Here is a 24,253-nt window from a genome sequence, read left to right on the forward strand (position 1 = left end):
TTTCTCTCAAAAAGGGTCACCTGCCTTTAGCCCTTCATTTTTGTTCTTTGCGCTACAGACATACTTCATTTTTATTTTACAAAATTGAGGCTGAAAACGTTTAACTACACAAGCTCTGTAACACAGCTTTTATTAAAACTGCCTTAAACTGGTAGGATTGTGTCAATGGCCAGGACAGCATAAATCACCACTTACATAATTAACTAACTGTAGTCCTTCTCTGTATTTGTGACAAACAACATCAACCTAACTGAATTACAGAATAATTATGCAACACTTCTTAGACGTGAATTACAGCAACAGCAGGGTGTTACGCGAGGCAAATTAAGACAGACTTCAAAATATGGCTGTACTGTCGTGAAAGCATTTAAAATGTGGAGTTTAATGCCAAGTACCAGAGGAAACAGACAACAGGGGAGACTCATGCATGACACTGAATCACAGACAGGGAAGGGCAAAGACAGGAAGAGTCAGGAAACGGGGGAAGCAGAGATAGAATTTCACAGTGCATGTCTGTCTGTGTGAGATGACTATTTATAAAAGTCGGAGCTCAAAACATGATGCGGTATGACTCGCAGTGAATTTTATTCACTGGTTAATCTGCTTACAGACCACAGACATTCCTTCCCCGAGTTTTTTTCTGTATCTTAGTCTCTCCAGCACGTTTATCATCCATGTATACCTTGGGATCATCAAAAAAAGAAGCCTTTTTGTAATGACATTCTTACTTCTTTATCTTGAATATAAACAAACCTTGTTTTTTAGTGCAGCAGAGATTGCCTGCCGCCACACAACCTGTTATGAGGATATCATTAACAGTGAAAAGGTTCCAGACTTCCTTCCTCCTTCTCTACCCTCCTCTAGCGAGCTGTTATCGATATCTCAGGGGTTTGTAAAAGGACAGAAAAAAACTGTGCACTTGCTTGCTAGCTGTCAGCCTTATGATCCACCAGGGCCTCTTCCCCCTCATAGAGCAGGTGACCTAGTGGGATGGATTTTTGAATGTGTGATTAAAGATGAGCTCTGTTGTGCTAAGTAACAACGGAGACAGAGGTCAAATTGAGCATGAGGGGGCCCTACTGACTTTAGTTTAGTATTCTGTGTGAATGCGCTTTATGGTTTTGCAAGGTTTTGTGTATTTTTGTGTTTGAGTGAATGGGTCTGCTTTATCTCTGAAACTGTTAAATCTACTTGTATGAGCTTGCACATGTCTCTGCTATCTCAGGACTAACCAGGTGTAACAAAGAGGCCAAATGTAGAAAAACAATGGTGAGACAAGTGCAGATACCCACAGTCCAGCTCAACATGAAACAAGTGTGGAATCACATAAAAATCCAATGCACACACCGACAAAGGGAAAGAAAAGTGCGAAGCGAGCAGACACGAGATAACAAAAGATGCGAGTGAAGGACAACAGATGAAAGAAAGGTATTGGCTCTCTCATGTTTTATCACAGGAATCGATGTACAAGTTGCTGGTGAGAGCTGCTTATAGGAAATCTTTTAGGCTGCTAACATTCAGATCCCCACTTATGACAATTCACAGTTTGAGCAGCAAGATAATGTAATGTACCTTTTGTGCAGCTGATACCAACAATATGAGAAAATTCAAAAATAAACATGGTCCTATATAATCATGCATTACAGGACAGTATTTATAATACATATGTCGCCACATGAAGTGATCTAATCTAGTGTATTAACATAATGTATAAATCTTACTATAGTGCACTTAAACTCTGCCTGTCCATGAAATCACGAGTTCAGCAGACAAAAACAGCACACGGGTAAATCTCAGTAGTTCTGCATATTATATATTAGCATATTTTATTTCTGAAAGTGGAGAACTCAATCAAATTGTGCTGTGGCTGATGTGACTGCATCAAAAAATGTCCCTAGTTAAAGGTTTTAATTTGAATGAGGGATTACAAAAAAATACTGGCAGCTCCCAGTGCTGCCTCTCAGCCTCCTCGTAGACGCACGTATCATATTAATGTAAAAATCCTAGGTGATTTTTAGAAAAGTTGACCTCTGACCTTGAGGTCAAGGCCACTGGGATTTGAACTCATCTGAGGCTTTCAGTTTCTGTACCTGTGATATGGATTTAAAAATCCTACGTCGTCTCATGCTCAAGTTATCACATTCACAAACTCGGGTGTCCATGCTGGCAGGATGACATACCCCATCAGCCTTTAACGGGTAAGAACCCCCTGTGTGGCATAGCTGCATAAGCATAATTCACAGACACTATGTTTCATCAATATTGCCAATGTCATACTGGAAAATAACTAGCTGACCACTGAAATTCCATATATCCTAGATGTTTGCTTGTGTGTAAGCACACATCTATGTGTTTCTTTTTCTTTTAAGCAGCGAGAGGTGCAGTGTTGTGTTACTATTTGCTACTCCTCTAGTAGAATATTAAATTCTCAGTGGGAGGCATATTGGAAAAAAAGATGATATCAGCTCAAATGTGTATTATCTGTGTTATTATCTAACACCTTATGTGGGTGTTTAAATTTAATCTATACATTTTTTGCCTAAACATATTTGAATGTGTATTTGCATGAACGCGTGTATGCCTGCACGTTATTAAGTTTGTGCGTGTGGGTGTATGCACTGCTGCAATGTGTGTTTCAACTACACCAGCTAGTTTGTAGTGTTCATTCCCTCAAGGTTAAAACAAGATTGATTCCTGCTACAAGTGTGGGGCTTTAAATTCCACTTTAAGCAAGAATTTGAATGAAAGGTGGGCCTATTCACCTTTTTATCATTGCAGACATGCAATAACAATTAATGCAAACAAAAAACATGCACTGCATTACATCTTACACGTCTTAATAAAATATGTCAAAAGGGACACTTGACAAAACACTCCTAAGAATAAATAACATTCACAAAGATTGTTGGCATTCTTTGCAAGAGTCATACAAGTCATGGCTGCTGAGGACAACTGTGACTGAATGTTATCATTCAAGTGGAATGTGAAATAGTTGTGCAAGTAAAGAAGATGAACAGCCTTGGTTTGGTGAATAGTAAAGTCTTCTGACAAACACTAATTCACTAAAACTTGACTGTATGAAGAACTACATTCACTAAGCCAAAACGGTTGTAGGTGCTGTCATGGCCAACCGAGACCACTTAAGTCACTAAATAAGAAGTAAAACCACAATTAGACGAACGAATGAAAGACACATACAATATCAATACCAAGAAAAGACAGAAAGAAAGTTTAATTTTTTTCCTTTTGCTGGCTGAAAGATTCTTTCCTAAAGCAGCTTTAGTGTAGGTGTGTGGTATGTAGAGCAGCTTGAAAGATCCTTGCATCCTCACATATCAAATTCTATCCACACATTCACATAAACATGGGAATTGCACACACACACACACACACAAACATATTCCATTAAAATCTCTCCCGAGGCCATAAACAGAGCCATGCTGGAAAATAACTGATATACTGTACATGCTAGGAGCTGAAGTAAAAAATTGTCACAGACAGCGTACCTGTGACTAGCTCTCTGATTTCCACATCTCCGGTCTTCCTCAGCAGGCGGACCAAGGCAGGAATCCCCCCGCAGTTCTTCAGGGTTACTTTGTTCTCATCATTGGCCTTGCCATACACCAGGTTTCTCAAGGCTCCGCAGGCGCTGCGATGGACCTCACTCATCCTGTGGTCCAGTAGATCAACGAGCAGCTGGATGCCTCCCTGTCTACGGATCTGAGTATCAAAGAAATCGAATCAATCAAATCTGTCGTAAATGAATAATATATATTAATAAAAATCAGCAGCAAGAAGTATTGTAGAGAATATTTTTTTCAATGCTGAAATTTTAATATCTTGTACTCCTGATGGCTGGTTATTTATCTATGCAAGTAGCTACTTCGTACACAGTGTGTATAATGTGTGTTTGTGTGCGCATGTGTGTATACAGCCTCCAGTGTCTGTCAGTCCTGCCAATCAGATTAACAGCACAATGTGGGCTAATTAAATATACTAATGACTGGGCTTTAACAAAAAATGACACTTAATTACACTGATTAGGGAAGAATAAGCTTGCTTGTGTGTGCCTGTATGTTATAGAATCTGCACGTTACCCGGCACTTTTTCTGTGTGGTTGTCCTCCCTTCTTAGGTTTTTGTTTCCTTTTATCACATTTGCATATGATAATTGATATGCATGAACAGTTCACTTATGAATTGGAAAACTAACGTTAAATTTTTATCTTAATGACTAAAAGATGAAAGGCAATCATGGCAGCCTCCACAGATTCAGTGACTAGTGGTTGTTTATCCTTTTTAAGAAGGCGTGTAACACACACATTCCAAAACCATGCATCTGTTACCTTGATTTATTTTAAATGTGTATTTCAGCCACCAAAAGGCAGGCATAGCAGGGAAAAATTAAATTAATTGAACACTTCTTTAAACTGTACATGACGACTCACCTAACTGCACAGCAAATCTGTACCCAGCTACACTACTTGCCTTGTGTCTGCTACTATTTTTGCCTTGTAAATACACATAAAGAGAAACATGCTTAGCCACAGTTTGAGAAATAAACAAAGTCAATCAGTTTAGATTTATGATTATATCTCGATTCTGTGAGAGGGCGAGGCAGTCAGGACTGTTAGCCCAGTAGGGATCACAATGAGGGCACTCTGGCGTTACACATAATGCCTTCCCCCCATGGCGCGACACATATTGCTCTCTCCCTATGCTGGTGGTTTTTAAACCTCCCACATCACTTCTCCACTGCAGGGATCTTCATCAGCCTTAGGGGGCCAAAGAGCTTAAATCAGCCTGTGTTTGGTCCAGTCGACAGGGGTGTTGCGCTAATCACTAGAAACAGGCTGCTGAGATCTCCAGGAGACTAGTCGAAACAAGGATGGAGCAACTAGTGTGTGAGACAGAGAGAGAGAAAACGAGAGAGAGAGAGAGAGAGAGAGAGTGTGTCCCTCATGCCTCCACTTTTATTTAATCTCTTGAGCACTGCAACTGACAGACTTACTCAACCAGATAACTCCAGTTTTTCACAGTTAGATGCATATTCAGACTTTTTGAAACCCTTTAATATTTTTCAGCACCTTCCCCTCTAAACATGGGACATTAAATATAGAAAATACTTCATTAGTAATGCCTGCTTCAATGTGAAGCACCAGATGGATGGATTTTACTACGCAGACGAGCAATAAGACATGAATGGACTTCCAAGGCTTTTTTTTGTTTCATTTTTTGGCTCTCGCACACTCGCACTCATACTTTTAGCGTGATTAAGTCAAAAATAGGTGTGCACACAAGCGCAAGCAATAACCAATGATAATAAAGATGCACATAAGAAGAGAGAAAGCGAGAGTGAGGGTGACACAAGAAAGAGAAAGCATGAGAAATGGAGGGCAAAGAGGATGTGGGTGTTTCATGACACAGCAGGAGTTTATCGAGCAAAATGACTTTGCTTATCTATTCAATTAAAATGGATTAAGGAAGGCAGTGAATGGCAAAATAACCTTGCTAGATTGGCCATACAATTTCCTCAACCTGATTTGCTGCCCCTCTTACGTCCTCTAGTCCCCACCTCTGCTCTTCTTCCCCTCCTCCTGTTCCCCTTTTCCTTCCCCATGCTAATTCGTGCACCTCTCCCTGTTTGTGTTTATGTCACACTTAATCTATTATTCCACTTTGTATTGCCTCTGAGCTACATACAAGGCTTGGCAATACCTCTGTGCCTGCTCCTCATGTAAAGAAGATTAGAAGCGCTGATTGATTTGTCTTTGTCTCACGCTCTTCTGCGGTGGACACGGCTATTGGTAACCCATAGCGACAGTTTTGCCGTGGTAACAGTTAGCAGTGGTGACAGCTGAGATTGTGAGAATCAGAGATGCTGCCAGCATGAAAGCCGGCAGTGGGATACATGGGTGCCACGCACCTGAGACGGTGTCACGTGAAGCTTAACAAGCATTTATGACTAACCACATATGGAACTTCAGCATTAACCACTAGCTCCAGACAGGGTGCATGTGAGTGTGCAGACAGAGAGGAGATGTGTCACACCTTTTAACCGTTTATGTATTCACACACAGAGGCAAGCATACACACACATACAAGGGGTTGTGTTGTCTTCACTTGACACTTAGCCTAGGGCTAACTGCAATTTAGAGCCTTCCAACCTTTGGTTAATTGAGTTTTTGGCCCAGGGCTAACATTTCCCTCTTGAGAATTTTAAACTGGGCCAAATAAACCATTAACCTATGGCTACCTAATATTGTTCTGAGGCAGGGACACAGCTAATTCTCATAGAGTTATCAGCATAAAAATTCACAGCTGTGAAAATGTACTGTAACAAATATACTGGAGGCTTTGTTGTATGACGAGGTAGCTAACAGAGAAAACAGAGCAAACACTATTCCTCACAGCAGCAATGTATGTGTTATTAATTAGGTTGTTTAAAAATTAGAGTGAATTATAGAGTAAAATGTTTTTAATTAAAGTATGTTGCTGGTACTTTTGCAACACTTACAGTTAGGTTAGAAAATCAAAATGTGATTAAAGCGTCTTTCAGCTTTACTTCAACGGTTTTAATAAAAGTATTCGATTAACTGTATAGGAACTGCAACCATTTTCAAAAGGAATGCACCAGCCAGTTCAACAACATCAACAGGCTTGGAAGTCCACAGATGGCAAATACAGTGGTTGATTGCAGAATTCTTTCCTTGGTTAAGAAAAATCCTTCACAACCTCTAACCAAGTCAAGGATGTTTTCAAAGACTCTCAAAGTCTTTAAAGTTGGCTCAAAAGATGCCTTTATGAATGTTAACAGATAACAACTCGTTATAGTCAGTAACAGAAATGCATTAAACTATGCCAGAAAACATCTAATAGATAATGGCCAAAAAGATGCTCCAAAAGCAACACAAGAGTTTCTTAAGGCAAAGACATGCAGTAGCCTTCAATGATCAGTGCCTGAACTGAACCCACTGAATCTGTACAAGCAGTATTTGAAGGTAGCTGCAGTAAAGGCTTGGCAGTGGCAGAGCATCTCAAAGGAGGAAACACAGCGTTTAGTGATATCCATAGGTTCTTGCTAAATCCCTTGAAGTAAAGCTGAAAGTCTGCACTTTAACTACACGTACATACAGTTTGATTTAAAACCAACTTATTAACCTAAATGTACATAAGGGGGAAAAGCTAAGTGGAAAATACGCTGTGAAGAGGGACAGAAACATATACTACTTCTGCAGCATCATTAAGAATCATTTGCTGCATTTCTCATCTTCCGCATTCATGTCTACTGAACAGATATTTACAGCATTTGTAGAGTTCACGGCCTAAAAATCTAAAGCCTGATTCTTTTGAGGCTGAGAAATGACAAAGAGTCAGGGGTCACATTCGTCCCCCATCAAGCCGCTTGTTGGATAAATGGATATTGATATGGCTGCAACCCAAAATGAATTACTGATGTAACTAAAGCTCAGGTTGAGACTGTGAGCCTGTGTTTTGCATACCCAAAGGAAATCTATTAGCTGCCATGTCAATGGTTCTGTTTTAATTCACTCTGTGGGAAATATACAGCATATAACTGGTTGTAGGTGTGAATTTAGTTATGTGTGTGGATGATACAGCATTTGTACTGTGTATGTGTCTAAAGATGCTATAAATGATGCTGAAGATGAATTTGGCAAGCTGCCTCTGCAGTCTAGGCTGCAGCCAGACCTCCATCTACCTTATCAAACACAGACACACACGAAACACAGCCTCTCTCTCTCTCTTTCACTTTCTCTATATCTGACTTCTCTTTCCTGCTCGCAGTATTTGTGTAGGAAAAAGAAAAATATCCATGCATATAACTGTAAATTAAAACATGCTCACACTGACACATCTAATCTAAAATGTCCACTCATACCTGTGTTGAAACATTTGTACACAAGCACATATAAATGTCATCGACCAAGAAACAAAACATTGTGTCATCTTATGTACCAGTTCCAAGATATCATAGGGAAATATTTTCTTGTTTTTTTCGCCAATATTTTTCTTCTTTCTTTCTAAAAACGTATTTTTTTCTGGTTTCTGTTTCTATCTTTCCACTTGTATTTGCTGCTACAGATTATGTCTTTAGCAATGAATAGGAACCATACTGTGGCTGTATTCAGCTGCTCACTGTGACTGAAAATACGAGAATATAAGCCTCTTAATCCAGAGTCATACCAAATAGCTGCAAAAAGCATTTACTTTCACATACATGTCACTGTATGTCTCAAGAACCAAGTAAATACTACAATGCAGGACTTCCTGTACATTATCTTTCTAAAACAGTGCTTCTAAAACTTTATATGTATATAAAGTGAGGCAGGAAATCACAACTTAATGCAATAATATTTCAAATGACAAAAAAAATCACAAGGTTCCTTTTCACTATAGCCAAAAAGAAGAAATCTTAGTGCTGTCGAGTAATGTCTTAAATCACCTGCTACAACAATACAAAATTAAGTAGTTATTATTTTGTTAGAGAAGCTTTTAATTTCCTAAATGCCAGTAGTGATTTTGGAGTGACACACACAGATTAGACAATATAAAATGAATAGACAGTTATAAAAAGCTGTGATTTCAACTTTTTGAATTTAATAGCCAGTATAATTTCTGGAAAAAGAAAATCAATACAGAGCTTTGAAGTAAATTAGGGAGCACAAAAAAAAAAGTGACTCGCTAAAACATTCACAGCTCATTGTCCTTTAGTAGTCTGCCAAATTTGAGAAGCAGAAAATAGAATGTATAAACTGTGTCTTTGTTACACAATCTAACCTTCAACATTGAAAACAAACAAAACCGTGACCTTAATTGTTAACGAAATTTATATCCTACTACTCCTGTCAGGATATTCTGGTATCAGATAATCCTACAAACAAACACAAATCCATCCATGTGACATACATGTAATATTGCTAACGTAATTGGGTGAGTTCCTATGAAAATGTGACGTACATGTGAGCTAAAAAAATTTATGACAGGAAATGTGAAGTAAAGGCGAAATACAAAAAAAAAAAAAAAAAAGACAGGAATTTTCCCCTTGCACTAAAATCCTGGCACTACTCTGCAAATAAACGTTTCTTCTGATTGTTAATTTGAATTCACCGACACATAAAATTACACTTGTAATCATGCAACGCACTCATCCTGATATAGACCTGTCTACTTCCCTGCTGGGTGATTGGAGAAGTCAAAATGAACAAATGATGTGGACAAAAATCCAGGAAGTTAGTAGTGCCATTATGTTTCCTGTGGTTAAAGAGAAGAAGGGACTGTCATGGACAAAACTCCATCAAATGAAACCTCACCTCTCTTTTGAAATACAGGCACAGACCGGGTGATAAAAAAAGCCCATGTGTGTAACTGGATTGAAGTAATGCTAATCAACGTGCGCCCCTGCTGGTCTTTGTCTTTGCTTCAAAGCGTTAATAACACATTTTTCTTTTTGTCTGCTGATAAGCAGGAGAGAATACAATTGACAATTTAATGCCACTTCATGTGTTTGGAAGCCTTTGTAATAAAGCAAAGATAGTCATACAGACATTTTAAACTCTCGCTTGTTTAAAATGAAAGAAAAAAGTCACTTTCTTACAACTCTGAAGATGAGAAAAGATACATAACTGACAACAAAAGAAAATGTTATTAAACATCCAAGCTAATCATAATGATACTAATAGTAATTATGAAGCAGTGACAGTTATGATCATTTATTTTATATTTACCTTTGATTGAAATGAATTGATTTATCATGAAAATTAGTTTTTATAATATTATGAGATGAAAGGAAAAAAAATATGAGTTATGAAAACCTGGAGGAAGTAAGAATTTTCCTCTGTTTCTATGTAAAACATTATGTAACCAATATGAGTTGAGCTAAAAGTTGTCCATAGTTACCCGACCATACCATAGTATGCTGCTAATATGGATGTTGAAAATACTGCTCTGGAGGTTCAGCAGCAAAACATCTCGTAACAACAACAACAAAATTCCCAATTAGTTTGTATTTAAAGCATTTTTAAAGCTCACAGAGCTTCTTTGACAAGGACGACTGTTGTTCTGGTTAAAGCCACTGAACTCTAAAAGGTAATTTTAGCTGGCAGAGGACCGCTTTCTGCCTCATGAGTTTATTTTGTGTGTGTGACTGGTATTTTAACACGTTATTTTTGAATCAGACTAATATGTTAAACACCAGAGGCACCCAGCAAATCCCAGTTTCTCCAAGGTAAACTTTGTGTCTGTGTGTGTGTTTGTAAGTGGAGTCTGGTAGGTTGAATGCGACAAACGTAATGGCTCTGGTAAAATATCAAATAATGGCTGTATGGTGATGCGGAAAAAAACCTTGAACTAACCAAACTAATACTTTTATGTTCTCCTGAACTAAAAACTTGATGAAATACTAATACAATCTTGCTATTCTTTAAAGGCACTAATGTAATCAGCTCTGGAAAAAATGTAATGCTAAAAGCTAACTATGAACTTAGAAATTTTAAGACTTAACCGTTTGCTTCTCTCTGACTCTCTACGCTCGTCTTATATTTTATTACAACCGAATTCACTATAAACAAACATCTTTAACTCCAAACAGTCTTTGCATGTACATATTGTCATGTCCCTGTTGTCAGACAACAGAACATACAGGGGAAAAAAATTAACATACTCAACATATTTACCAAGCAGTTACTCTGAACTGAAATCTCGATTCCTGCAATTTCAGTGTTATCTGACAAAATTTGCATTCACATAAGTTACAAACAAAAACTGTACTGAGATTTTGGCTGTACTTAAGTAATTAACAGAGTCTCATTCAGGTCTGTATCAATATGGGTGTAGTTTACTGAAATCAAGCTCAAACCCAGAGGTACAAAGGTATGGTTTAAAAAACGATTTGGATCGAAACTTGAAATACACATAATGGCAACACACATTACAAGTAGCATGTCTTAAAGTGGTCAAATGTTAGAAAAAGCGGACCTTTAAAGGACAGCTGACCAAAAAAACCCCAAACAAACTAATATAGTGATTTTACGTGTTGTGGATCATGAGAGGGTGATGAAGAGTAGGGGCAGTGCATCACCTCTTGATAGTGACTTATGCAATTCCCTTGGACTTGGTCTCCAGTGGTCTCCCACAGTCCCAGTTCCTGACTAACATTATTAGTGTGCTATTAGCTTTGTACGGTGCCAAACATTCCAGTCTCTATGTGTGTGGCATTGAGCTGTAGTCTTTCTTGTAGTCAAAGCTGAGGCTGGTCTATCTGGTCTTACAGTCCTAGTGTAGTGCTGTGTTATCCAGGAGCTGGTGCTTTGGTGTAATTTACAATGCCCTACTACGCCCTAGGCTGTGCTCATGCATTAACTCATGTGCCTCATGTGATTCGTGTGTGTTGCTATAATTCCAGTCCAGATGAGTACCTGCTGTTAGTAGTCCCACTACTTCAATTTGTACTGCCACGCGTTTATGGAGTGGTGTTCTTCTTTTTCATCCACCAGGTGTAGATCGTGCTAAGTCCTGGTGCCGTCCAGCTCTTCATTCCTCCAACAACAACTCATTGAGGAACGTCTGCCTTTGTGATGCTGACTGGCTCTTGCTCTAGGTGCTGGTGTTATGTGCACCTTTTTCTCCCAGATATTCTTCTGGGAGAACATCTTCAGCTCTGGTAGGTCTGTCCTAGTTGTTATCCTAGTCTTTCCTATTATTCTCTTGCAACTAAGAGTACATCCTGGTAGCATCCTTGAAAAAGGCCACTCATATTTTTCCTCCTGCGTCTCTGGTGGTATCTCTTCAGCCAGAGCTGTAACATTCGTTTGGCAGTTTCCAGAGCCTCATCTTATACTTTTCTCATGATGCCTTTCTACACTTCACTTAACCAACTAATATCCTTTGAGCTTTTCTGATTTTAAATTCCAGCCTTCTTCTCCACAAAGAGCTTTCTCTACACGCATTCTTGATCATATACCCAAGTCCTTCTAGGATTACTGAGGCAGGGGTATCTAATAGCTCTGTGATACGAGTAGTGTGGATGGTGAGCAGAGCAGTGGTCACATCTGCAATAATCTCCTCTGATAGGACTTTGTCAGTGAACTGGGGGAGTTGTGCCCTTGGTTTGGTGGCTAACTTGAGTCTGGCCACAATCAGTAGTTTCCTCTGTTACTGCAGGTATTATCAGGTTCAGTTACACTGCTCTCTTCTATCAGAGTTGGCTTATTATGTTCATACAGCTCACTATTCTTCCCATTGTACTGTAGACTCTGGATCTCCAGCTTTAATGGTAGCTAGCTGTCCTCTACTGATGTTATAACATTGAGCTACCAGGTGTTTCTTGATCAGTGTGGATGCCGGTCATCTACTCATCCATAGTCCTGCATGATATCATATTATATCTATCTATATCTCTGTCTTTCTATCTATATCTATATGTGTGTGCGTGTGTACATGCGTGTGTGTTTGTGTGTGTGTGTGTGTGTGCATGTGTGTATGTGTACAAAAACACTACACTATTTGGCTTCAATATAGCAAATGGATCTTTAACCAAATTAATGTCCCATATCTGGCTTAGTGATCGTCAATCAACTTTGTTTTTCATTAAAGACTATTTAAGAAATACAGCTTAAGGCACATCTCACTGTGTTTCTTATTGCATCATATTTCACACACTGCATTGCTGTCATGTGCATTGTGCACATGTGGAAAAGTGGAAATGTATCTCGTGTTTGCAGAGAATATAAGTGTGTTTTTGTTTGATGTGATCCAAAGTACAGGCTGAATTCTCTTTTTGTGTAAACAGTGTTTAGCCACGCCTGGGACCCAAAGCATGACAATGAAACAGACTTGATGAAGCCAGGCCAAAGATTTCGCTGTCAACGCAATGTTTTTTCACCATTGTTGGACACCTCTATTCAGGCATAATTGGATCCATTATAAAAGACACGAGCACTTAGGTTTCTTTCAGAGCTGCATGGGTGAGGGGAAGGGAGAGGAATCAAGTGTGATGTTTTTGTATGGAAGTGTGATTGCATTTCTGTATCCCTGCGTGTGTCTTTGTGTGGGTGGGTAAGTGGGTCGATGTGAATGAAAATTAGCCGCGTGCATGTTTACATGTTTAATTGCCTTTGATTTGCAGAAGGTTAATATTAATTTTTCTGTTTTGTATTGTGTTATGTCTATTTGCATATGTGCACACATTGTGCTGACACACATCACTTTACATCTGTGCATGAATGAGCATTACAGTTATATGGGATCACTTTTCATTAGGCTGCAGTTGCAGCTATTGACTGCTTCCACTGAAATTAATTTCATATAGAAAAAAAATGTCAATGTTCTCAACCGCGTGTACTTGTAAATTGATTCAGAGGTACTGTAGACTGTGGAGGGGTGTGTGAATTTGTGTCTGTTGAAGGAAGAGATGCAGATTTGAATGCATCTGCATGTGCCAATGCCACTGTTTTAGATTGCCACTAGCTTTATTAAAGGGTTTATTAGAGTGTTTCAAAGGGGCTTCACCGCAAAATTAGTTTTGAGAGGCAAACCTGCTGCTTCGGGACTAATTGAGCTTCATTACCTCAATAAATACAAGTCAGTAGAATGCACATCTTAAGAATGGTGATTGTGGCAAGCTTTATCAAGCAGAACATCAGTGTGAAACTGGTTAGCTATTGCATTATTTCTCAAAAGCATTCCTCTGAATAGGTTTGACAGCATCTTCTAGTCACAAATTATTCACCTGTTTTTTCAAACACATATTTTGATGGCTTTCATTATAAAAGTTACAATCATTCCCTTCTTTGCAACACTGATTTTAATCAAATTCTCACATGATACTAAACCTGCGCAACACACTGATAGACACAGACAAGGACATACATGTACGCACACGTATACACAAACCTCAGCTTTGATCTTGTTGTCTCCAAAACAGAGATGCTGTAGGTAGGCTGCAGCATTGGACTGCACCGATGGGAACTGGTGCTGTAACATCTGGATCACCTCTGGCAACTCTGGATCTCTCCACCCAAACTCTCTGCAGAATGACATACAGAGACACTTTTATTCCTTCAGCAGGTTAACAAAGTTTCTCACTGAAATGAAAATATTACCTAAAAGTAGTTCAATAAAATCAGAGACTTTTTTTCAGCCACAGATATTCAACCATGCATGTCAACGTTAATGCGGGATAGGCAGAGCATGAATGAAAGAGAGATTTAAATGTCAAAATCCACTCTGCTCTGTTTTCAGTACAAGAAAACTCACTTCTAATGGGAGAAGGCTTTAGAAATTAAGCAACACAGTGGAACAAAAATGACACAGATCACCTGCTGAATGCCTAATTTGCTGAAATATCGTCATTTTCATCCAACACAAGTGCAGGAAATGAGAGAAAGTAAAGATAAGGCCACAAAGCTAAGCACGTGGCAATCATGAAAACTTTAATAAATGGATCAAAATCAACCACAAATGGTATTAGCATTTTAGCGTAATAAAAGACAAGCTGGATTTCCTTAGAATAACAGTAAATCTTTGAAACCTTTTGAGTTATTTCAGATGGATGATTTGGAGCATTGTCATAGCAACCATGTGTGACAATTTTTTGAGAGGTAACCAGCAAATGTGAAGATGCTAGGGATTATCATTTTGAAGGTCAAGCTGAAGGGCAACAGCTTATTTGTACATTTGTATGGATGCGACAAAATACGAGTTAATACAAATAAAGAGGATTTCGGCAGAAGCATGAAGCGATGCATGCAGAGAAATTTTTAGAAAGCTTATAAAAGGAATCAAAAAGTGTTGCTAACTGCACAGGACAGCATTTCTGCTGCCTGCTTGCTGTCTGCAGTTTCAGTTATTTCCTATACTTTCCACCACTGGAAGTTTATACTCTCATGAACACACTAGACAAAGTGAAATAAATGTTTTGTCCCTCGGTAATACACAGGAAATGGTCTCCTTTATTGTATTATCCCCCTCTGATAATTGTTTTGCTATGGCCCCCCAAATGAGGAAATTATGAGTGTGTGTGAAAGTGTGGGCGACTGGATATGTCTACACTCGTGCACGAGCATGTGCCGCCTCAATCCACCGTAATGTTTTCTCCAATAATCACTTTGTAAACTGTTTCTCTGTTGCTTGTTTCTCTCTGTGCTTTCAGAAAACTGCCAACTCTCAATGCGATCTGACGAAAACCTATGTTGAAATTTTGCGGCTCCCATCGATCATGATGTTTGAGGATTGATTTTGTTGTTTCTGGCTTCATGCTTACTGTTCTGTGGCAAACTGTGTCTCACCGTAATCCCCATCAAGCTATCGTGCAAACTGCTGATTTATTGTGCCTCCTAGCTCAGCCGACCCAAACATGAAAATGTGGTAAATATGGGACAATTGACCTGCCTGGGGAGTTAAACCTGATAGGGTAGAAGATTGTGTGTGCATCCATAGTTTTTGCTGCAGAAAATGAAGCCTCGACACAGCGCTCATCTCTGTCGGATCAAGTGAATGCACTCTATGAAACATCTGTGGAAAGCAGAGCATTCACAGGGAGTAAACATGGCTCTCAAAGATAAAGCAAGCTCCAGCATGGACGGCTGTTTATCTGCCGAATGATAAGTGTTCATTCAGCTGGAAAGCAGGACTGAAGGAGGGAGGTAGAGGACAGATAGAGAGAAGGAGGAAGAGGGAGGGATTCCCAAGGCATTTAGGGGATTTAGGAGGAGAGACCCCCAAACAACGTTCCTTAAATCACACAGTGAGATACCATCAGGGCAGTTTGTTTATGTGTGTAAGGGTGTGTGGCAAGATTAAGATAGCATCATGATGTGTGTTTATGAGGCCCTTGTTGCTTTCATGTCTGTTTGTGTGCATGAGTGTAATGGCAGGTGCATATATATTCTTTTGTGTCTATACTTCTGTGTACTGACGCCATATATATGTATCTGACTATATGCTATGTCACTGTATGTGTATGAGAGTGTGTGTCATCCATCCCCCTACAGCCTCCCAGTTCTGTCAGTGTAGTTAATAGAAAGCAGAGTGATCTGCTGATAAGATAAGCATCATGGCTCGACCATTAATTAAAAACCCCTGGTAGGGAGAGACAGTGAGAGGAACAGAGCAGAAGGGAGAAGGATAGAGAAGCGAAACCGCGAGGGAGGATAAGGAGTGAAAGTTAGGGGGGGAAACACTGAGCATTTGGGGGCAACTTTGAGTACAACAAGCGAGAGGAAGCTGACAGGAAAGGAAAAATAGGAAAAAAGAAAAAAGATGGAGAAAGAGGAAAACAACAGATGAGATGCCAGTCATGTCAACACAGGTGCTAATGAGAGCCATAGCCCTGGTAGATGCACCACAAGGCAACGTGCCAATGATGTGAAACAGCAGGATGGAAACAGCAGCCTGGAAAAGTAAAAACGGATCAAAGACGCGGTACCAACATAACTGCAAAAGCCACATTAAATACCCACACAGCTTTTAAGGAATCTGCACCACGATATGTTGCCACTTATGTGCCATATTCTTTATGTTACATTTTTATTATTTTTTTGCTTTGTGTGGTAATAAATGCCACACAGAACAATTTGTGGACTTTGCTCTTTTATACCCAGGCTGTATGTTTTTGATATGACACACCAGTGGGTAGGGGAATAAATTAGGTGTCACTGCTGCAGCACAGAGTTTCATGTTCCTGGTTAGAGAGGTTACTTGAGGCATGCGGGGGTGTGTTGCAGTGAAATATTTTCAATGGAATCACTAGGTATGGCAGGAGAGCAGTATGACATGACTGTGAAAAAGGCAGGTGGCAAGGGAAGGAAGGGCGGAGGCAGAGACAGAGTGATATAACTGGGACAAAGGAAAAGACTGCTGTGTGATGGTAGGGCTTTGATGCACACACACATACACGAACATGCACACACACACACACACGCACATACATTTGAGGGAGGCAAAGTGTGATAGAAGAGTACCACACATGAAAATACAAGGACTATCAAAGGATTTCTTTCTTTTTTTTAAACCTCTCTTCATCTCTCTCTCTTTTCATGTCTAGGTCTCATGAGACAGTTGAACTTCAGTCTGAAATCCCATCATGGCCATTGATAGACAGTATTCACACACACACACAGACACAGACACACACACACACACACACACACACACACACACACACACACACACACACACACTATAACACAATATGCTTGACAATGTTGAATTTCACACTGATTGGCTGATGCTATATGAGGGGAAATAAATGAGTTGGAGAAGTTAAGTAATGCAAAGAGATCCACAAATTGACGGTTGCAATATTGAAACACATTCAGAGCCTGACACCTGTTTTCAAAAGTGTTGCAAATTCAACCAGGACTAAAATGTTTATGGTTTAAGATCAACAAGCTGTCACATCATGTCACTTTCATTTATTACCACTTCTATCCCATTTGAGGGCGTTTACAGCACACTGTCGTGGTGTTGTAGTTAATCTTATTCATCTGTCTGCACAACCTAATACGATGCATGATGTTTTACACAATTTTGAAATGATTTGGGTCTCCTAGTCCAGATCACATCCATCAGCGGTGCCCACAGTGCATCTAGAGTGACAGCTCCACACAGGAAGTCTGTCCCTCTGGCCTTAATCTGATTGGACAAGCCCTGTCATGTCTGTTAACTGATTCGAGGGTCAGGAATGGACAAACTGGCAGTGTGCATACTAAAGCAGATGCTAATTAGGACCTGAACATCAATCTTCATCACTGTGTTAAGACAGAGGGAGGGCAGAGGGAAGGGGTAGTGTAGGAGAGAGAAGAGAGAAAAAGCAGTTACTATGAAGGACCTGAATAAGGTTGGCTATTGGTTTGGGGAGCAAATGATATTCTCTTCAACACTGAAGATCAAATTATTTAGCATTTTAGTAGACCAGACTATCTTCTTCCTGTCTTTTTCATTTTAATATTTTCCTGTTGACTGCCAATGGCTGTCAAAAGCCTAAAAGAGTGGTAAAAAATGTAGATACTTAAGTGTGAGTAAGTATTATTTTCCCCAGAACTGAACTAAGAGAGGTGTTATTTTATGCATTTTGCATCAATCTGTGTGTGTAAAAAAAGTGCTCCTCAGCACAGAGTGTACTACCCAAGGTAAATAAAAAAGAAAAAGAAAAAAAGACTTCAGCAGTTCGATAGACAAACAGATGCCCGAATAAGCTGCATGTGAGAGATGCACAAACAGTGGCTCTTAGTTCAATGGCAGCTCCTTTAATTAAGTGCAACTTAATTAAGATGCTATCCAGAGAAAATAGCCAGCACTGCTGATGTGAACGCTGCAAAGTTACATTTATGTTTCTCTTTGGTACATAGCCACGGAGGAAGATTCACCTCATGTGCAAAAGGTGGTACTGATAAACAGGGACAATAATTTATGGTGTATGTATTGTAAACATATTTATATCAACATAATGTTTACCTCAGCAGGTTAAATCATCATGGTCAAGTTATATAATATTACAAGATACTTGCATCAGCTTATTTAGATCTAGTTAAGATGACTGAACTAAAATGTGTCAGCCAAACAAAAAATCAAGTTGTCCAGATTACATTTACTGACCAGGTTTTGTTTTACTACAGTGTGGACTTCAGACGCTCTCCCAGGGTGCTCAGACGGCACGCAGTCAGGTTCATGCCCTACTTCATGTTCTAAGTCAGTTTTCTGTTTGTTTGTTTAACATTAACGAGTTAATTGAATGTGAACAAACCTCAAGTGTCACTTTTTGTTCTGACATTTTTTGTTCCTTATTCCCAGCAGCATGCAGCATGATCGGTGAGTGCCACGCACCTGTGCTGACTCTTGGGCTGAGCATATGGCCCGATTCGTAATGAGTGTGACTCTACGTAGAGTCACCCTGGAAACGTCCCTATATCGAGAGGTAAGCTAGAAATACGTGGGAAAGTTTCGGGATGCCCTTGTCCTCGTCCAACAGAAACAGGAACTTTCAAACAGCATACGTTGTGCTTTATCCCGCTATCAGATGCCCGTATTAGGATCATTAGGATGCACCTATTCCCCTTCAGTTTAAATGAGGAATCAATATATATTACATCCCTGAAATGCTCCAACTCATAATTGATTTCTTCTTTGTTGTTCATTATTATTAGAATACACGACAACCGAAATTGAAAAAAGAAACAACATATGAATCACATGTCATGTACAAACATGTGCAAAGTAACATACAATCGTACAAAATTTCCACAAAAGTAATTCTGTCTCGATTGAGACAGCCCTGAGGTAATCACATGAAACTCATATCTGTAAGTGTGTGGATTTTCTAGTTAGCCAATAAAAATCAATAAAAAAACATACTGTAAAAGACCACGTGGCCTTAGGAGCAGTTGACATGGACCTTTTAAAACCACAGCACTTTCTACAGAATCAGAACGTTTGTGTTCTCCCCTGGCCTTTAATGGCTCTAGGCAATATAATGTGTTTTGCCCACATTCTTCTCGCCTGCTAAAAAATTCTCTGTGTAGACCTGGAAGAACCAAACAAAAGCCACAGCTCCAGCAAATGGGATCAATGAAAGGTGGGGGAAGAGAAAGGTTGAAGCCCATAACAGCTGAGCTGACAAATGAATGGATAGAGATAGATGGACTGAGCCTAAAATGAAGCCAATGCAGAAATAAACAGAAGCAAAAAAATCTGCCGTGAGTCAGCTACAATAAAAACACCTTATAGTGTGTCACCATCCCCCTACTTCTTGCCTTCTGCTCCGCGGTTACTGATGGGCAAATGGAAATGGCTCTCGTAATCACATTTCACCTCTATTCATGAAAACAGAAAAGTGAGCCATTAATTCCATACAAAGACAGGAAGAAATGGAGATAGGAGCACAAAATAGGAGACCATGAATACGAGCAGGAAAATCCAATGCAGATAATAATAAGTATGGACATAAGAATGAAAAGATTACTACTTTTCTCCAGCTCATCTCTACAGTTGGAGCTACGTGTGGTTTTTCTCGAGCTCCTTTCCTTCCCTTTGTCTCCACATACCGCCACACCTGTGTATCGCTCTCCTTCTCTCTGTCTGGAGGTTTTTTTCCTTTCTTTGTTTCATGCAGCAACCATCAGATGACAAGAAAAATCAATATGCTTTCTCTATGGCATCTTCCAGCTGGGAGTCTGGGGCTCAGGAGGTTGAATAGGACCGAGCAAAGAATTAAGTAAGAAGAATGAGCATTGCTGAGTGAGACCAGCTCACCTTGCATGGAACAGAGAAACAAATAATGATGGGAAAACAGCTAGTGATGAATGTATAGTTTGAAACTAACAAATCACAAATATAACTTTATTTTGTAAGTTTTTTATGAAACTAAAATAGCAAAAATTAAGATTAAGAGTCTGTAGAGACTAAGTAATGTTACAGTAATTAATTAAAGTATGGTGAACAGCAAGATTGTCATCAAAATCCTTAACGATTTTCGGGTGCGCTTCATCTATACTTCATATAAAAGAACTGTATCCAAGGAGCATTCAGATACAGTAAGAACGATGGTGTTAATGCTGGTTATTTTCTTTGTTCTTTCAGTGTATCGCTGTCCAATAAATGTTTCTGCTGCATGGTTAAATAAGTCGTTTTTTTTAGAGCAGATTACAAGAGTGTTTTTACACTTTGCTCTCTTTTTGTAATTTGATCTGGATAAGTATGGCCACTTGAAAATTAAAATGTAGAAAATGTCAACTGGGAGAGACTGTGTGCTTGCAGATATGTGTTTGTGAAGTTTGCATGGGTGAGGTTGTTGAAGGGGAACATTAGTGTGCAGGGCCACAGAGCGATTTGCCAGGGTAAGGAAAACACAAACGCCAGCACAAGTCCTTGCAATTAGCTGAACACACAGAATCAGAGGCATAATCGAATAGGGCATTAGGCTGACAGACAGGTGTTCATTTATTTACACGCCCAGAAAAGGGCGTGCACTCATGCACGTGCACAGCGTATTATACACACACTGTAAGTGAACAAAGGAGAGCGTTCACACGCACGCAAACATCAATGCACGCAAGACATAACCACACAAGTGTGCACACTTGCAGATAGCACATGCATGATTGTGTGTCTTTGAATACACAAATACGCTTCCTCATAACTACAAAGAGGAAAAAATACACACATGTTCACACGGCCATTATCCCGCATTTGCTGATCGGTAATTTTCAGCCCGGTGGTACTATTCCCCCGTTGCAGGGTGCAATTACTGGATGTTTACACAGCCAAACAATAGACCAGTGAAACATACTCTCAGTCAAACATTCATTAAATGGGCCAGTAGGTGCTGAGGTGACCTAGACCATTACACTGTATCGCACCACGCTCATTAAGATTGAGCTGTGTATTGTACTGTATCCGAACCAGGAGTCAGCCTTAATCTGATACCCTCATGACACTTTTCCAATTGGATAACGATATTGTTGTACTGTGATATACAATCTAACAACAGACTGTATGTAAAAGATGGAAGTCGATTAGAACAAACGAAGCATGTTAAATCTGTTTTTTTCTAATGGTCAGCAGAGTATGCCTGCTTTGGTTATGAGCAAACAAACAAAAACAAGTCACTGGTCTCAGTCGATATTTAAAGTCTTATTTAGCAAAATCTGGTGTTTTTTTTAAATTATGCTTCTAATTACAGTCAAAGGGGACATAAAGCAGGGTATGTTTACAGTAAGGTCATGTAAACAATTATGAGGTTTACCTTATAACTGGTAAGCTACGATTTGTTATATTGTTATTATTTCCCTATTATTATTGTTATTATTTATATTTATTATTCCACCATCAGATTCACACATTTCACTCATCGCAAATTGTTTCAAAAAGCTAGTATGGTGCCAGTCAACATGGTGATACAAGAGTGACTACATTCATCATTAATAAACAGTATATTATTGTAACATAGTGCTATGTTAAGTGTATCTGTGTGTGTGTGTTTACATAAATAAATGTATGAAAAATGATCACTGATTTTTACTTTTAGCGGGGTTTTTTTTCATCCAATGGCTGATTTGCAATATCATTCTTCACCATTTGTACTAATTTACCAAGGTCTACAGAAAAATTATCTATTCACTTCCACCTCTTCAAAGGTCAGTGTACTGCTCTGAACATCATCATTAAACCCCATTAAAGCTGATTAAAGTTTCTGTGTGATTAGTTTGAGTACCCCGATTTAAGGTGAGTAAACCGAGCCTTCTTTAGACTGTGTTGTTGTTTTTCTTTTTCTCTGTTTTTTTTTACAGCTTGATGAAAGGGTTGATATCAGTGACCAACTGTCAACAGACTGCACTGCAATTATGTCTGATAACACTGAGAACTGCCACTCCAGCTTCTGCCATGATACAACCAAAAGTGAACAAAATTGACCAATCAAATCCCCATCCACAATACTCAGAGATTCAAAGTGTAGGCACAGGATTAAGCTGGTGGACGAACAAGAGTCTGCTGAAAAAATTGCCTCCTGATTTGCAATCATGCTCTTGCCACTGAATAACAAACAGGATGGGTGGACTATTTTTTTTTTGCCATGATGCTAATGAGGATGCTCGTCCGTGCAGATGTGTGAGTGTGTGTCCATGTCCAACAAATGTACCTTCATACCTTATCGCTAATGAAGGTGTCACAGTGTCAGTTCATATGTCTATGTGTGTTAACCAGCCACAAATTATCCAATATTATTTTGCCATGTAGCTATCACAATAAGGTCAAACAAAATATTAACATTTAAATGTGTGTTGATTTACTTGTGAAACTATCTTTGTCATGTGTGTAAGACATAAAAATGTTGTTTGCACAGTCACATTAATGGGCTGACAGTATGTAAATCATTACATTTTAAGGTGAGGGCATTTCAAAGTCAGTTTAAGGTTACATTCACAGTAGGGTGAGGTCAGTCAGGTACTAGGTATTGTTACAGTTACTCTAAGTCTTCAGGATATGAATGTGATTCAATGCAATGCCCTCTAAAGTCATGATACACAACTGTGCTCTGTGAAAGCGTGTGTGAGAGAGAAAAAGGTGGGTGTGTAAATCCATTCTTCCACTACCAGATTCACATTACACAACCAGACACTTACTGTAGAGGTCAGAGACCTGCCCTGACATTAAACAAGTGAGATGACTTGGCAGATCCACTCAGATGTACACACACGCATGCACACACACATGCACGCACACAAACAAATTCTTCTGTCTGTAATTTCCCCCTGCACTCTCTCTAAGTTACAGAAACACACAAGCATGTGCATCCTTCAAACACACTCTACATTTACTTCAGTACTCAAACATCTTATGTTTCTTTCTCTTATCACTCTGTTTTTGAATACACTCTCTGCTATCATAGGGAGGGTTGGTTGTGATGGGGAAGTTAAACCTGAACTAAAAGCCTAGAGAATGATAAAATATAAATTGGAAATTTGAAGCGCTGCAGTGGCTTCAGACTTCTATCTATATCGGAAGTGTTTGTGCACAATTTTGAGTTACACACAATCATTATAGTCACATGCAAAAACTATGCTGAAAGCTGGGTTGGAAAATGGGAAACAGGTGCAGAGCTTTATTGAAACAAATGCAAACTTGCATGGAAATTGATAAGAAAAAAAACAAAAACAAAGCTTGTACAACTTTAACAAGCTTGAAAGTCTTATTTGGTATAACTGCCTTTATTATTCAGTATAGTCTGAACTATTTGTCTGCCAGATTTCTTATTTTCTTTTAAGTAGTCTTCAGGAATAGTTGTTTAGACTTCTTGAAGGACATCGCACGGCTTTGGAGCTTTTGTTCATCCGAAAATATTCAGATATGAGGACTAGCCTTAAAATAAGTGAAAAAGCAGCCAATGTTCAAAGAAAAACTATTGATCAGGACTATTTTAAAAAATCATTTGATGAGAAATATAAAGAAGTGAAATTTTATTTTATTTTAGCTCTTATCCCAGCATTACTGGTTAATTCTTTACTTGTCCTACAGTTCACCCTAAGGTGACTAAATCCTCCTTGGGCACTGTATAAGTTTGGGTGTTTGCATGTTAATATTTCAGTGCTGTTTTGTGTGCAACCCGTTTGTGTTTGTGTGAGAGGGAAAGAGTGTAATCAGCAGAGAAAAACTAATAAACCAGTGATTAGTTTATCCACCTGCTATTCTCATTAGATCTCAATGGAGCAAAAATGCAACACAGAGTGCTATCACTTCAG

The 24,253-nt window shown here is 39.1% G+C and overlaps 1 protein-coding gene across 1 annotated transcript in view; it reads right to left on the reverse strand.

Annotated features, from left to right (window-relative positions):
• Positions 1-24,253, reverse strand: part of ctnnd2a (catenin (cadherin-associated protein), delta 2a) — a 272,153-nt gene that overhangs the window by 74,862 nt on the left and 173,038 nt on the right. Inside the window, exons 13-14 of the mRNA XM_085468656.1 lie at positions 13,911-14,043; positions 3,507-3,720 (exon numbers count right to left, since the gene is read on the reverse strand). Coding sequence (XP_085324782.1) covers positions 3,507-3,720; positions 13,911-14,043 — 347 coding nt within the window. The remainder of the gene's footprint in view (positions 1-3,506; positions 3,721-13,910; positions 14,044-24,253) is intronic.

The sequence above is a fragment of the Copadichromis virginalis genome, linkage group LG9 (assembly GCF_057382275.1).
Source record: "Copadichromis virginalis isolate Kocher_CV1m ecotype Utaka linkage group LG9, C_Virginalis_male_GT1.1, whole genome shotgun sequence".
Taxonomy (NCBI): Eukaryota; Metazoa; Chordata; class Actinopteri; order Cichliformes; family Cichlidae; genus Copadichromis; species Copadichromis virginalis.